Source organism: Plectropomus leopardus, chromosome 5 (genome assembly GCF_008729295.1).
Source record: "Plectropomus leopardus isolate mb chromosome 5, YSFRI_Pleo_2.0, whole genome shotgun sequence".
Classification (NCBI taxonomy): Eukaryota; Metazoa; Chordata; class Actinopteri; order Perciformes; family Serranidae; genus Plectropomus; species Plectropomus leopardus.
In genome coordinates, this window is record NC_056467.1 from 10,303,843 (window position 1) to 10,319,766 (window position 15,924).

At 39.6% G+C, this 15,924-nt stretch overlaps 1 protein-coding gene across 8 annotated transcripts; it reads left to right on the top strand.

The window, feature by feature from the left end:
- The first annotated feature begins 290 nt into the window (after positions 1 to 290).
- sh3bgr (SH3 domain binding glutamate-rich protein) lies at positions 291 to 15,672 on the top strand. 8 transcript variants are annotated; one of them, XM_042486490.1, is made up of 12 exons: positions 291 to 442; positions 2,806 to 2,991; positions 3,263 to 3,343; positions 5,086 to 5,175; positions 7,485 to 7,676; positions 8,284 to 8,310; positions 9,873 to 9,896; positions 10,315 to 10,341; positions 11,698 to 11,721; positions 11,992 to 12,018; positions 13,993 to 14,048; positions 14,952 to 15,672. In XM_042486490.1, exons 1-11 carry the CDS (start codon positions 398 to 400, stop codon positions 14,008 to 14,010), a joined length of 741 nt encoding a protein of 246 aa, XP_042342424.1. In that variant the 5' UTR covers positions 291 to 397; the 3' UTR covers positions 14,011 to 14,048; positions 14,952 to 15,672. The 8 variants fall into 8 exon arrangements, with proteins under 8 accessions (XP_042342424.1, XP_042342426.1, XP_042342425.1 ...); XM_042486492.1 differs by lacking the exon at positions 11,698 to 11,721; XM_042486491.1 differs by lacking the exons at positions 9,873 to 9,896; positions 11,992 to 12,018 and adding an exon at positions 13,108 to 13,149.
- Positions 15,673 to 15,924: the final 252 nt, after the last annotated feature.

The window sequence follows — 15,924 nt, forward strand, 5'->3', positions numbered from 1 at the left end:
GTTGGGGAACCCTATCCAAGGACCCCAAACAGGCCCGAGTCCCTGCGTTTGGAAACCAAAGCCTGACAGCGTATAGTGCTGGTCAGTGCTATTTCTGTCCATATATGCACTCAGCAAGGAGCTGGAGACGAACTTCACTGTCCCCTGCGCCGACAGACAGCTGAAGTTGCCAATCAGTCGGTGTGGTGCTGCGCCCCTAGGGGCCAACCCGCCAATCCTGCACTAATGGAGCCCGGAGACAAAAATAACTTGAGCACTGTGTGTGTATGTGTGGGAGTTTGCGTGTGTGATCTCAGTGCTATGTCTCCGTCCTGGGTGAGCTCTAATAATAGAGGAGGCCGCCTGCTCCTTTAAGAGCCTACTTGTTGCATTTTCTAAAAAAATATATTGTAACAAAATGGTTATCAAAGTATTTCTCGCCTCTTCATCGGGATCCACTGCGGTAAGCATCCAGCGACTGATTTCTCATTAAAGCCAACTTTCTTACTCCTTATAACGATCCGCACTTTCACTGACCCTCATTCAGGACTAAACCTCGAAATTAATCTCACTTGCCTTTAATTGCGCATACATATAGCTCTTTGCATGTTTATGACTTGATATACGCGTAGTTTAATGCTTCAGCAGAGCTACTTTAATAATCTCGCAAGTCGATGTGACTCACATGCAGAGCTTTCGAGAACAGGCTCCGAAAGTTTTTCATGTCACGGACCCCGATATAGAGACCACACAGGCTAACCGGTGTTGGTGATTTTGGCCCTCAGAAACAGCCCTTTTCGTGCTATTTGTGTTTGGATTTACCTTGAGGTGACTGTGTAAACACTGCGTGGGGTGATAACCACAGCAGGGGGGAAGGAATTGATTTGTAGATCTACTTTTGGCAAAGCTTAATAAGCAGTTTGAAGTAGTGCAGGGGTGACATGGTGGCCCAGTTGGCCATTAGTCTTGACTCACAGCTTTGTTTTATCCTCTGTGTGGATTTATTTGCATGTCTCAATGTTTGTCCATCAAGTGTATCTTAATGAAGGTGCAAGTTCCTCTTACTGTGTTAGGACTCTATTTATGACTGAATGTACAAGTCTGCTTTGAAAATCCAAATTCCACCAGTTTTGTGCTTTTTTGGGGTTGGGTGGGGTGTTTAGAATAGAATAGAACAGAATAGAAATAGTTAATTAATCCTGTGAGGGAAACTGTTTAATGTTTGCGTGTTAATGGTTGCAGTTATTTTCATTATTGGTGAATTGGATGATTTTTTTTTAAATTAGGGACTGTACTTTATCAAAAGGGAGGGGTGGCTGGGGTGTGACTTTTTCTTTTTCTTTTTTTAAAGTTATTTTTTAAAAAAATCTTGACCCTTAAAGATTCAACATTCGAAAAAACTTTGGCTATCACATAGTGAAAGAAAATTGCCTCCAGTTGGGGGCTCAAACAACATTTTAAAAAAAGCAGTCACACCCATGAGACTCACATAAAATCATAAAAAAAATCATGCAACAGTTCCATGGATCAATAAAAACACATGAGAGCGGTAGAGCGCCCGCTCACTACCACCATATACAGAGGCTGTGTCCTCACTGCAGGGGCCACAGGTTTGATTCCGGTCTGCAGCTCTTTGCTGCATGTCATCCTCTCTCTTTCTCCCTTTCATGCTTTGTGCTGTCCTATCACAATTAAATGCAAAAAGCCAAGAAAAAAATGTGTGCAAAACTGCATTAAAAAAAATAATGACTATCGTGCCTTGTTTAAAATGTATATATAATATACATATAAATATACATATAAAAATAATAATATACATATAAAAACTTAAAAGTTCACGGGCAGGGTGTTTACTAACACATCTTATACCATAGAACAACACTCAAAAGTCTCTGATGCTGGTGTGAACCACAGACCTGATTTTAGGCATCTAATCAAAAACCCATTCAAAAAACAGATTGACTTTGAGGCGAGGGAACGGGAGGTGCTGAAATGCACGTTTTAGACTCAGCACTGGGTTCTCTATTTACACCAGATGTAGGTTGTATTGGAGCCAGTTCAATGAGCAAACAGCATGTGAGTGAGGGTTATCAACAAAACAAACAGCTAATTTCTTAAACAAAATGCAAATTATTTTTAAAAATTATATGTTTGAGGATCACCAGAAATTCTAAATGTGATGCTAATTCCTGTTTTACAGATTCTGAATATGATGTGATTTGGGCTTTTTTAAAAAAGTAAACATGCCTTTCAAACCCAAACGGTGGGATTCAGGCTCAGAGTGTGTCTAAAATAAATACATAAAACAACCATCTCAAGTTGTATGTCCCTCCCCTAAGCCAAAATGAAAAACACAAGTCTCTCCTGAGTGCTTAAAAATATATTTGACATGTCTTCTTTTGCAACCTTAGACTAGTATTTAAGAAATAGTAAAAAAGAGACCACCATGATATCATACTTCATATTACATTCCTGACAGCTAACAGTCCAAAGCACAAAGATATTCAGTCTGCAGTGATATATTAGGCATTTGTGTTTGATAACTTGAACAACAAATCAAATGTCAAAATAGTTCATGTTCTGTTGATCAATTAATTGTTCTAGCCCTAGTTTATATGTTTATTTGGTTGGGCAGAGGACCAGAAAAAGGTATAACACAAACCATAGTGTCATATTTAGACTGTGTGTACTAATCATCCCGAAAAACAGACAAAAACACAGCAATTCTCAATCTTTAAATTTAAATATAATAGCCTTTTCCCAACTCGCTGTGCATTCAGTGTTGATTACCTTAACACTCATGTTACTTGTTCCTCTGCTTCCTAGATCAAGAAGAAGCAGCAAGATGTGGTCGGCTTCCTGGAGGCTCTTAAAGTGGACTATACCCAGCTAGACATCGCCGGCAACGAGGAGAACCGCATGTGGATGAGGCAGAATGTCCCTGACGACAAGAAGCCCGCCAACGGTATCCCCCTGCCCCCTCAGATCTTCAATGAGGACGGCTACTGTGGGGTCAGTACACAGAAACATACTTGCAGCACAAATACTTATCTTTATCAACCAGTGGTTGACTTCAGACACTCTAATGTGGCCGAGAAACTAATGGGCAGGTGAACGGCACAGGGCCATTATCGGAGATTGTCTTCTGTTCTGGTTAAAACACATAGAACCTACTGTTTGTGGAATTACTACATTTGTGCTCCACTGAATACACACGATGAGTAAGTAGGAATAGAAGATGTGGTTAATTGTTAAAAATGTATTTTTTTCTGTTTATATGCAGGACTATGAAACATTCTTCGATGCCAAAGAGGACAACTCTGTGTATGCCTTCCTGGGGCTGCCTCCTCCTCCTGGATCAAAGGTTAGAAATATTTTCTGTTTTCTACTGTGAACAAAACCCCCCCCCAAAAAACAGCTCCTAACTGAAATAATCTTATTTCTTTCACCTCTATGCCAGGCTGCAAAGCTTCTGTATTACTACAGCATCAACAGTTTAACCAAGGAGCTTATATATTACACTACAGCATGTTTAAACTCAGATAGACAAATTCTGGTTCGGCTTTCTGCAATAGCTTTTAGTAGTGACCACTATGTGAAACCAGTAAGTCAATGACTAGAACAATATTATTCAGGCAATCTGACAACAAATCTCAGCAACACATTAAAGCTATGCAACCAACTATACTAACCCAGCAGCCATCAGGACATTTAACAACTGTAAAGTCCTGCACAGAGCCTGAAATGAACACTTGCCAAATACCTCTATGAATGCTGAGAACAGTTTTATCATTATTTCATACATAAATGCACATCCTGACCACTGCCCGCATGGGCTTACAAAACAGAAAAACTAATTTAAACCAGGTGCTGCACAAGCATTTTCAAGCAATACTACAGAATCCAAAACAGTGAAAAGCAGAGGTCTTTAACATTTTTCTGGTTAAGGCCCCCTCAGCTGTAAAAGAAATGCATCAGGGACTCCTTACTACATATATTTCATAAAACTGAGACGCACATTAAACTGCATGGACAGACGCATTCGGACAGATGACCATATCAGCCTCAGGCTACAGTCTTGACCTGTATTTGCTTTCCAGGTATGACAGGAAGAAACTCCATTTTCGCAAAGATAAGTTGGAATAAAAGGCAAAATATGTTGAATTTTTTGAGAGAGAAAAAAAATCTTTAAAAACAATAATTTGGCAGCCCCCCTGCAGTAACTCTGAGGACCCTCTAGTTGTCACCCTCTTGTTGAAGACCCAGGCTGTAAAGAATAACAGATAATCATGTTGTCAGACCTTAATGACTATGAAAAAATGCATAGATGAAGCGAGTATAATTGTAAACTACTAGATAAATTAAATTAAAAACTAAGTACTATTTAGTCCATCTTGCCTTTTATTTTCTCACTTATGAGACAAAGTTGGCTTGTTTAAACACATACAAATTATTAATTTGTACATAAGAATATAACGGGATACTATCAGGCCATTTCTCAAAAAATGTACCTTTTATCCAGAGATAAATGGGGCTGACTTTCATCCCTATAGTGAGTAATATAAAATTAAAATGAAAGTTATGGATGTAACTATGGTTTAATGAATCCTGGATGACTGCCAGAGTTCTTGGCGACTCAGTATCTTGGAAACTGATAAGAAGTTTCTGTAGGACTGATGACACCGAAAGATGTATTGGCGCCTGGGTCATCTGAGGTAATTTGTGACATTGCTGGTGTAAACACTCGACCTGCGCATGCACGAAATGTAAGATATTCAATGTTTAAGCAGTGCCTATGGCACTCAGGAAGGATGACATCAAACACCTGACACATCTGTGGGTGATAAATCTCATTTTTGGATGTCATTACTTCAGACTGAAGTGGCCTTAAAACTTTTCAGATCTTACTTAATTTTATTTTACTATGGAAGACATTGAAATGTATACATAGAATTTTATTTTGAGAAAATTATTTTGGTTTGAAAATATTCAGAGTGGAAAACTGCAAAACATAGAGGATATATTGACTGGTGATCTAAGAAGTTAATCTCAAGCCCTGATCCTGTCTGAAACAATATGTTAAATCCGACCATTTCATTGAAACAGGAAGCAGAACAAGCCGAAAAGGCGCACATTGTGGAGAACGGGACCCAAGCTGAAGAAACTAATGCAGAGGAGAACGTGGATGACTCAATAGTAATGCCGTCGTTGCTATCATTTCTCCCTCGTTTTTTGTTTTAACTGTCTCACCTTTTCCTTTCCATCCAGTAACTTCTGTCCATGCCCGCTGACTTAAAAAGACTCCTAATTTCCTCTCCTCCACTCTGTCCCAGTCATCACATCGACTAATCTTTGTGTTCTGCATGATTGGGACTTTTATTGGTCACAATAACACAATATTTGTCATTATAACACCGTGACATTGCATCATCTGACTGCCACAGAGGTGTTATTACATTCCTACATTCCTGTCTATAATAACTACTTTTCAGGGGAATGTTTGGTTTGCATTGTGAAATTTGATGTTTTATTTTTGTGATTTAGTTCAATGCATACAAGAATTCTGTGTCTTTTGCACTTTTTTATTAATGTGACTTTCTAACAGTTTTTCCCTCCAAAGAAAATCCCTGCTGGTTATCAGTTTCACCGCAGTGCAGATTAGACACACTTTAGCCCAAATCTGAAGATACCAAACAACAGACATCATTCACTTTCTACGTTTAAATCTTGAAAATACTGACCGTCATTAAAATAATAAAATCATATTTAACTAATTCCTCTACTTCATTGATATTTCTACTTTTGAATTTAAAGTATCTGAAGACGATTGCATGGATTTAATATTTTTGCATGAATTTAGCTAAAAACATGACTGAAGAGTTCTGCTCAGCTGAACCTGTGATCTTCCTTTTGTTATCCAACAACCTATAATACAGTGCTGCATGAACAAAGTGAAAAATGTCTCCAATTTAGGGGAATTTTCTGTCCAGCAGAAGTTCAGCTGGCCTTTTTATTTTTTACTTCTTAACATTTTGGGAAATTAGATGAAAAATTAGGTGCCACTCTCAAGTCTGTGAGATAAATGTGGAACTACAGCCAGCAACCGGTTAGCATACCTCAGCACAATCTTTGTCCATAAAAAACAAAATGTGCCTACCAGTACCTTTAAAACTCTAATAAACATGTTAGATCTTATTAATTTAACCTGTAATAGTTGGAAGCAAACTATTGTCTAACGTTTCCTTTAAAGGTCCCATATTATAAAAAGTCATATTTCATGCCTTTTTTAGATATAAAGCATGTATAGGTGCTATATAAATACTGTGATACATACATACAATACAGTCCACAGAGGAATGCACACAGTCTGTATCAAAAACTGTGCCTTATGACGAGCTGTCAGGATTTCTGTGAAGTTATGATGTCCCAAGTACACCACATAGAGTCAGAGCGCAACTCATCATACTGTGAAAGCCACGGCTTCAGTGCCACGAAATGCACACAAGGGCTGAAAGGCTATCAAAATGCCTGTAGGTAGCTTAAAAACACTATGGCAAAGGGTTATTTTAGCACCTTATGTCTACCAGAGAGGAAACGTAATAGTTACAGCTACAGTTTGTCTGGTTAAATTAGCAAAATACTTGCTGCTAAGTGTCAAGGTTCCACAGTTTCCCCCATTCTCTCTGCTGACCCCTCACTTAAAAGCTCAGGTTGTTTCTTTTTTTTTGCATTTTTTCTCGATTCAGCGGCTTAACAAAACAGTTCTGGGTTCTTAACGCTGTTGGTAGTCCATCCCAGCACACAGAAGCTTTTAGCCATTTTTGGGTTGTTTGCTAGCAGTTGTAAATGTCAAGGGATACCTTGGACATAACTTTAACTTGATTATTTTAAATGGGTGTCTTTGAATTTCATCTTGGTTTTTTGGAGCCAGAATTGACGATAAAATTTGGAAGAGAGGGTGGATCTGACTAAGAGTCTGAGGACCCAATCTGCAGACAGTGTGTCACACAAGCACTTGCTTTGTTTTTCAGCCTCGTAGTTTGTTGCCCGGCTAAAACAGAGCGTCTCAGTCAGGGTGAATACAGGTATATTTAGTCAGACAGTATAAGAAAAATGTGGTTTTTGAACATAAAAGCATGTAAACATGTTCAAAGTGCAAGTACGAACCTGAAAAATTAGCATAATATGGGACCTTTAAGGTCATGACTTATTCTCACCTATGACAAAAAGTTTGCCTTCAACTCATGATGCATCATTCCAAACTTTTGATTCTTATATAGGAAGTACTGACTCTTCACTCTCTCCCTTTTAACTGCTACTACTTCCTCCCCTTTATTCCCAGGATTGACTAACACCCACCATTTCTGAACCACTCCATCTGATGAGCTGACCATCTTTGTGCTGTCCAAGCGGTGCCTGAACAAATATGCCATTACAACTCTTTTTAAAAATCACATCATTTTGCTTTCCTTGACCACCAGTTCTTGTTTTCACCTCACAATAAGGAGGTCCCAGTGGAGGAGCGCAATGGGGATGCACACGGAGAGGAGGAGGAGGAGGAAGGAGAGGTTGGAGAGGAGGAGGAGATAGCAGAGGAAGAGACTGCAGATGATGAAATCACGGAAGGAGAAACAGCAGGAGACGAGGCCCCTGCAGAGGAGGAGGAGGAGGAAACAGACGAGGCCACAGAGGACACAGTAATTGCCCCTCAACTATAGTCCGGCCTCCTGTAGTTTTTCCTCTCAGTCTGTCCCTTGAATGTTTGAAATGAGTGTCTTCTCCTCCACCTTTCCATCATTCCTGGAATGCTGTTTTTCCTTCCCTCAGCGTCTCCGCTGTCCCTTAAATGTTGTCCTTTTCTTCCATATTAAGGGTTTGCCTCCATTTTAAGTGCCTGTCGTCCTCGTACTGCATCTCCCCATTCTGGATTCAGTTATTTATTAACCAAAAAATGTGTAATGTTCCTGTTCACTGTTCTTGTTTATTCAGCAGCATTGGACATTTAACCTCTGTTGTTTTTCTGCAACTTTTTACTGTTTTTTTTTTTTTAAATATCCTTTCTTGTATCTTTGTACTTTGCCGATAACATTGTTACCAGTTGTCGTTCATTCTGCATTTCACTGCATATCCAATCCCTGTTAACTGTCCTGGTCAAGGTGTGTCAGTAGGGTCCCACTTATTCTGGTTCTGTAAGCCTGATCTGTGTGTTGTGTTTCAGTATGAATATACAGTATGCATTATGTGTGCGGATTCGTCCGTACTGTGTGCACATCTCTAATACTATCTTATCTCTTCTGTTAACAGGCCCGGGCAGAGGAGGAAGAAGAACAGGTACGTTTACCAAAAGTGCATGAACACACTGATGCCTGCTTGATCTGAAAATAAGGATTACTAACATGAGCTGAACTTGTAGGCTATCTGTAAATGAATTTGTTTTGGTTATCAACTGAAAACTGTATTAATGTTAATGATAGTGTGAAAGAAATTATTTTCTCAAGCAGATGTTTGACATTGCAAAGTAGAAGTGAGATCTATCGTCGCTTTATTGTTCTCCATCAAGGCCTCAAAAAGAATTTCTATTAGTGAGAGTTTCTCTTCCCCTTTTAAAATGAGCAATTTTATTTCAAATTTTACTTATTTACTCAAACATTAATATTGTTTTTAATCAATATTTTGTTGGAATTTGTTGAAATATATCACTGGTTCCCAACCTGGAGATCCTGATCCCCACAAGGCGGATTATTATTCAAGATTGAAACTTAAAAAAAAAACAAAACAGTAATTATAACAGGGTAAGGGCATGGTGAAGACCTGAACACGAGCTATATTGCCTCATACTGCATCTGAGAAGTATGCAATTAAAAATCCCATAGAGAAGAAAACACTAAATGTGTCTTAAAAGAAGCCTTTTATGTATCTGTTATTGTAAAATGAAGAGAATTGCATAAAAGTTACGAAAAATATCACTGTATCACTGCCATATATCACTGTTATTGTTATGAATTGAATATTATGTAAAATATCCATAAAATGTGTCACTTAGTCCGGAGTCATCAGTTAAGTCAATGACTAGAAAGAGGTCATCAAAGGAATTAAGGTTTGGAACCAAGAAAATATATCTAATCCTCTTTCCCATGATAATTATAATCATCATAATAATCCTAATCATCATCATCATAATATGCACAGTTGATCCAGTGCTTGCCTCTAATGTCCAGTAAGACAGAAGATGATCAGCCTTATTCAGAGGTACAAAACCACTCTCACAGTAAATTATTGCATTTTTATTTTGCAACGCATAACACTCTCCTATTCTACGTCCAAGGACAGTGGATGTTTTTTTATTTTTTAATTCCCTTTGACTATGCACAAGCAGTTCAATGCCTGAAATCTCCTTTTTTCCCTGTTTTGTAGCTTTTAAAAACACATGCCTTTCATTCAGCCCATGTGCCAGACTCAAGTGGTGGGAACATGTGTTATGATCATCAAAAAATAGCAGCCTCACACCACTGAGAAAAAAACATATAACAAGCAACTTTTTTATTTTTAGAAATGCTATATTCCACGTTTAACTTAAGGCTTTGGCATCTAGTTTTTACTGTCGTTACCGCCCTGCTAATGTGGGGTTTGTTAGGTTCTTATTGTCAGCACCATTTTTTACTGAGGTTACACAGTCTCCAGTTTAGGCAGCTGCATGTATTGGCATGTTTCCTCAGCTCTTGTTCCAAGTCCATTGAAATCACCTGACTCTTCACTTCACATCACTTCATCATGCATCAGTTTCAGAGGTCCATCTCTTGGTCGTCACACCAGTCTTGTCCTTCATGCACGCTCCGTAAGACATTTGACCCCTTCTTTGCCCTTTTGTCCATCTCTTGGTTTGCTCCCTCCAGGAGGAAGAGGATTTGCAGTCAGAGGTAACTGTGCGTCGGTGATCGTCTCTTTCTGCGGTTCCTGCGTATAGTCTTCAGCAGTGTGGGTTTGATGGTGCAGAGATCAGTGAAGGCTGCTCTGGTTGGGGTGGGGCGGGTGGTCTTGTCTGCTGTTCCCACTCATCTGTATACTCTTTCATTTGCTCACCTGACCTTTCTCTCCTCCTCTCTCCGCTCTCTTCCTCGTTCTACTCCATTTTACTTAACCATTTTGTTTTCTTTTCTTTCTGCTAACATCCTGTTCCTCATTTCTTCTCAGTTTCTGTAGCTGCCTCCTGACAACCTCAACTATCCCCAAATAGTTTCCATTTCAATTCAGAAGACTTCTCTATGGTGCATGTCTGTGGTGCTCTTTTGCTCCCCACACAGCCTGCTGACCTGCTTTCTGTTATTTTACTTGTAGGACGAAGAAGAGCTGCGACAGCTTGAGGTAGATTCATGTGATTTTTTTTTAACCTTATCGCCTTCCTCAGTTTCTTTTTATGCTTCCTTCACCACCACCTAGTGTATCAAACATTCCCTCAGATTTTCTCTTTCACTAGTTCACTAGTAGACTCTGTCCCACCGAGGACTCACGATTCATAATAACATGCAAGGTTAAGGACAACACTGTCGGCAATACCAAGAGGTTTTGCTCGCAACCTCAAGTGTGCATTGTCTCAATCCACTCACATGTGCACTGATGATTTAAAGGAACAGTGTGTAAGATTTAGGGGAATTTCATGGCAGCGAGTGGTGAGGATTGCAAATTGCAACCAGTTTAAACTTCTACAGGTCAGAATTCCTTCAGTATTTGTTGTTCAGGAGCCGAATTATCAGCAGAGGTTTATTTATCAATGTCAAAGCACTGAATAAAGCAGTTTCACGGTAAAATCAGTGTTTCTTCTATCCTGTTTGGCACATTGTAGACAGGCCCAGCCCAGCTCATGCTAATATGTGCTTACCCTTTCTCCCTTATAACTTATAATCTAGAAGTTCAGGAGGTCTTTACCGGGTGCCATATTTTTCGCAGAGGTCTTTCCTCTCAAAAACAAACAGAGCCAGTGATTTAAACCAGTAAAAACAGGAAACAAAGCAGTTTCGAGGTCTGTTTTTCTGTTGCTCTCGTCTTGGAGGGCTGCAAACTTCATTGGCTGATCTAGAGTCAGTGTTTGGTTTGTTCATTCTGGGTTATTGTGCAACATTCTAAGTTTTAGGTGATTATAGACTGAAGATAGCATACTTATTTAAATATATTCTATTTCTGCCAATACATCCCCCTAAATCCTACAAACCAAACCTTTAAAGTATGAGCTCAAGTGCTTGTCATGAGGACATTGCCTCAAACACATACACACACATCTGCACATAAACAGGAATGTAACCTCCAACACTGCAACTCACACCAAAACAATCTAGACTGATAAATAGCACGACAGGTAAGAGGAAAAATATGTAAGATTGATTCTGGGATGAACTGTCTTTTACACCTATAAGGCCAGGGATTCTCGAGCAAGACTCATAAGATTTGTCATCAACTCAGCAACTTTTCTCACAGCATTGCTTTGACCCTGGGTGAACTTCCCCAGAGAGTCCAGACTTCACAAGATCCCAGAATTTAACCGAAAAGGTCCAGTCTAAAAAAATGTCCCTGTTCTAAGTGCTGTGTGAAAAGAGCTCTGCCTCACTGAGACATTCCAACCTCTGCCTGATCTTCCATCACGTATGCTCCACTGCTTTGCTTTGCTTTGCCCTCTTTCCTTTCTACCTTTCCATCTATATTGTCGTTGTCTCACTTCTGTTGCAGGAGCAAGACCAACAAGGCAGTGAGGTAGTTTATTGTTTGTGGCGTCTTGTGTATATTTTTCTATAGACTTCCTTCCTTTTGTCCCTCTCTCTCTGTCTCTCTTTGTGCTGCATGGTTGATTAGTTTCCACGGGGATGCCTGATTGTGTGCAGCATGACAAATTTGACATTTGCCTTGAACCGTAGGTGGATTTAGTGTGGTAACAAAAAAGCGCGTCCATATACGGATACCAAATTAAATCTTTTCTACTTTGTGACATTCCCACTAAACACCACATGCTTTAACTTTCCATAGGAAGAAGAAGAGGCTGAAGTAGAAGAGGTATATTTGTTCATGTTTTGCATGGTGTGAATTTTATCGGGATTGGGACTTTTATGCATGATGTGATTGCATACAAAGACTTTAGGTGTATGCAAATATTTCTGCTGTCTTCATCCAAGGCAGGTGTGTGTGTCATGCAGTTCAGTGCACATTGTGGGAATGTGACTCTGATTTTCACCGATGAGTGTTACTTCAAAGACAGTATTTACTGTTGGTTCAGTGTATGTAGTGTGCACAGAAGAACATTTGTTCAGGCGTTTTCTCTGAGTCTGCCAAGACATCTTTACTTTATTTTGTTTGATGCCTCGAGAACAGGTGGAAAGTTTTGTTGTGTTGTGTTGTTCAACTCTGCCTGCGTGCACACGAGCATAACTTGGACGTGTTTGGTTGTGTTGCACAAAGAGGGGACACTCTGACCTGACAGCGGGGACATGTCTTTTTCTTTTTTTTAAGAAGTCATGTCTTTTGTTTCTTTTTGCTGAAAGCACCCTGAAACAAAGTGGATGTGACAAGTTTCAAAGAGGATAGATGAGATGGAGCGCTTCTTGTTATTTTGCAACAGGAGGAAGAAAAAAAAAATACAGAAAAAGTTGCACTGGATAACCCAGTGGATTTGTTTCCAAGCCGTGTAGATCCATTTGGGATAGTGTTATCTTAATGTGCATGACGGGATGGAATTAAGTGATTGCCGCATCTAATTATAGATAATGATGTGAACTCCATTTGTCCCTTGGTGGATGTTTTGCTTATTTCAAGTCAACAGACATCAAACTGCCATTGCAGCCTGAGTGATTGCACTTAAAACATATAATGACTTAAAACACCATCTGATATGATGCACTATTTTAAGCATCACTCTTATTGAGCTTAGGTCACCTCAGGATAGACTGAAATCTGTGGATCATTAGTGTCCTTATTTTCTCTCCTCCATGCTGTCTTTTCCGGCGACCGCACCTCTCTCGGGTTACTCCTCCATTTTTAACCCTCCCCCAAACTACAAACACAGACATGTGATGTCCTCTCACCTTACTGTCAACTGGACTTCACACAACCCCCTCATTTTCTCTTTCTTTTTTTAACGTGTCAAAGGAAGAAGAAGAAGAACAAGAAGAAGAATTGGAAGAAACACAGGTAGTATTGCAACAACGACCAAAATCCATTTTGTCACTTCTGCCTGTGCTCGACATGTCTCCAGAAAATCACTCTTTTCATCTGGATCTGCGTGGAACACAAATATACTCATAATTCAGACCCAGTAGTCGCTGATTTTTTTTTGGGAACCAGAGTCTTGGTGGGAAAAAAAAAGGAGAGAGGAAAGCTTTTTGCTTTTTTGTACCATCTGTCAGAGGAATCATCGTTGCTTTATATTTGTGCAACAAATTAAGCAGATCCAACTGTAATCTTTTTTCTTAAATCCACCAAGCTTAAAGGCTCACCTGCCCAATAGATCTGACCCAAGTCACTGGGACAAAGGCGCTGAAACAAGGCAACACATAAACTGCCCCAGTTTGTACCAAGTTAAATGGTATTTCTACAAATGGAAGATGCTATAATCACATAACACCTCCACAAAACACAGATTTTTATTCATTCTTGAGGATTTTTTTTACATGTAATTTTTCTCGTTTTTTCCCCCCAATTATGTCTTTATTATTTTCAACTTTTAACCATTAACAAACAAACACACACACATGTCCTCGCCGCAGTGGCTGCGGATTAGATTTCGGCCTCGGCCCATTACTGCACGGCATCTCAAAAACAAAAATAATATGATTACACAAAGCAATTAAGGACAATAAAATAAATGAGTAAACTAAGTAAGTAAATAAATGAAATGACAAAATAATAGAAAAATAAAATTAAGAAATACATCAATAGATTAACTATGGTCACAAAAGATGTCTGTTTTTTTCTAATTTTTTAAAATTTTTTTTACCTTGTTTGTTATTAACACACGACTATTTCCTCTAACAGGAGGAAGAGGCTGAGTAGTTGAAGCCAGATGACGACATTGACTTGCTACTATCCAGGTAAGATCACTTCACTTTCTCCACTGCTGTGTTTCAGTGCTCCTGCTGCACCACTGGAGGGCAGTAAGACATTATGTGAATAGGTAGCAAACATCAACATGAATAGGTCCCCTTGGTGCTGCTAATATATTTGGCATTTATGTAAACAGATTAATTAATATGTGTTTTGCTTTCATGCGCCTGTTTGACCCAGCTATCAAATCAAAGGCCTCTAAATAATAACAATCCATCAACCTCTCTGCTTTATCTACGTCGTATACTGCGACCATGAAGCAGCGTTATGGTATTCACTCCAATTCTGTGATCCTGCCTTTACATATAAGATGCATAAATCTCACACACTGATGCTGATGCTCTCCTTGCTTCACTTTGGTGTTTGCATAGAGTTTCTGTTGACACGTACATTAAGGTAAGAGGAAACCAAATAATGTAGCACCCTATTTACAAAGGACTGCCACCACTGTCTCCATGTGCAAACAGCTTTAGTGAACATGCAGAGTGCCTGGGGATCATCTGGAGCCATAACGAAAACATCCCATATCTTTTTTCATCTCTGAGGCAGTGATGATGATGGTGATGATGATAATAATAATCCTAATCTTCAAAGCATATCTTTTAGTCCCTCTCTGCATGTCAGGCATCTATGACCCACTGCATTAAGAGCCACAGAGCAAGCTTTGAACGAATGCTCATCTCCTGCCTCCCTTAGCTGTCTCCCCAACCCCTGCGAGCCCCTGTCATGCCTTGTTAGAGGAAGCTGCGAAGTGAACTTCAGATGTGCCTCCGGAGGAGCGGGCATGCTGGGTGGCACATGCGGAGCAGCGATGGTGGCTGCCTCAGCCACCACAGACAACTGGGAAATGTGTGGCCTAATTTTTTTTCTCTAATCGCCTTGTGTTTCAGCCTGATGGAGCCTCCTGTTAAATTCTCTCCCTGACCCGCGACGTTTGACCTCCTCCACCCATCTCCCAGGCCACACTGGACCCCACTGGAAACTGTCGGTCTTGTGCTCGAAGGCGCCATCCAAACTGAAAATTCCTCACCCACATTTGCACCCCTACGCCCCCTTCCCTCTTGACTGCAATGTTGACTTAATTTTTATATTTTGCGTTTAGAGACATACTGTAATAAAAATGCGCGGAGTAGCCTAGTAGTGTCAGTTTGTTTTTAATGAGTAGCTTTTGTAAAATGCAAGACAGTTATTTTGTTAAACTCAAACATATTTCTCATGTTTTACTTTTAGAAATTCTAGTTTTCTAACACAAGAGGCAGTGACCTTTTTCGAAAAAAATTGCCTTAGCATACCTCTGCTTGTGGCCTATTTCAGATTCAAAGGTTTTAAGTCACTCTCCAGTGTGCTCTGCTCTTTCATCAGTACTTTTACCAATACTATGCCTCAAGAACTCCCTCTATGGACTGAATGTATTAAAGCAAACTAAGACTTCTAATGGCCACATGAGAAAAAAAAATGCACATACTGAAAAATTGCAAACTACTCCACCACCAATACATTTACTTCTGCCAGTACTGCTGTCTAATCAATGCACTTTGTTGAATGAAGAGTGAAACATGAGACTAAAACTTGGTTGCATTGGAAAATGCAATAAAGTAGACTGGTAAAACAGTCAGTGGTTCTATTTTGTTTTGTTTTAAACTCGTTTGTTGGCATATTTATAGATCAGTGGGCCATTGTACAGAGGGGGCAGCGCAGGGCAAAACAGGAAAAAAAGCAAATGCTTTGTTCCAAGAGATCCTGATGATGACAAATGGTACCATAGAAATATATTTTGGTAGGACATTGGTAGTACTTTGAAAACCTTGTAAGTGTTCTTCAGTTGTTAATACACAAAAGGCTGTATTTAAAAGGGACCACTGC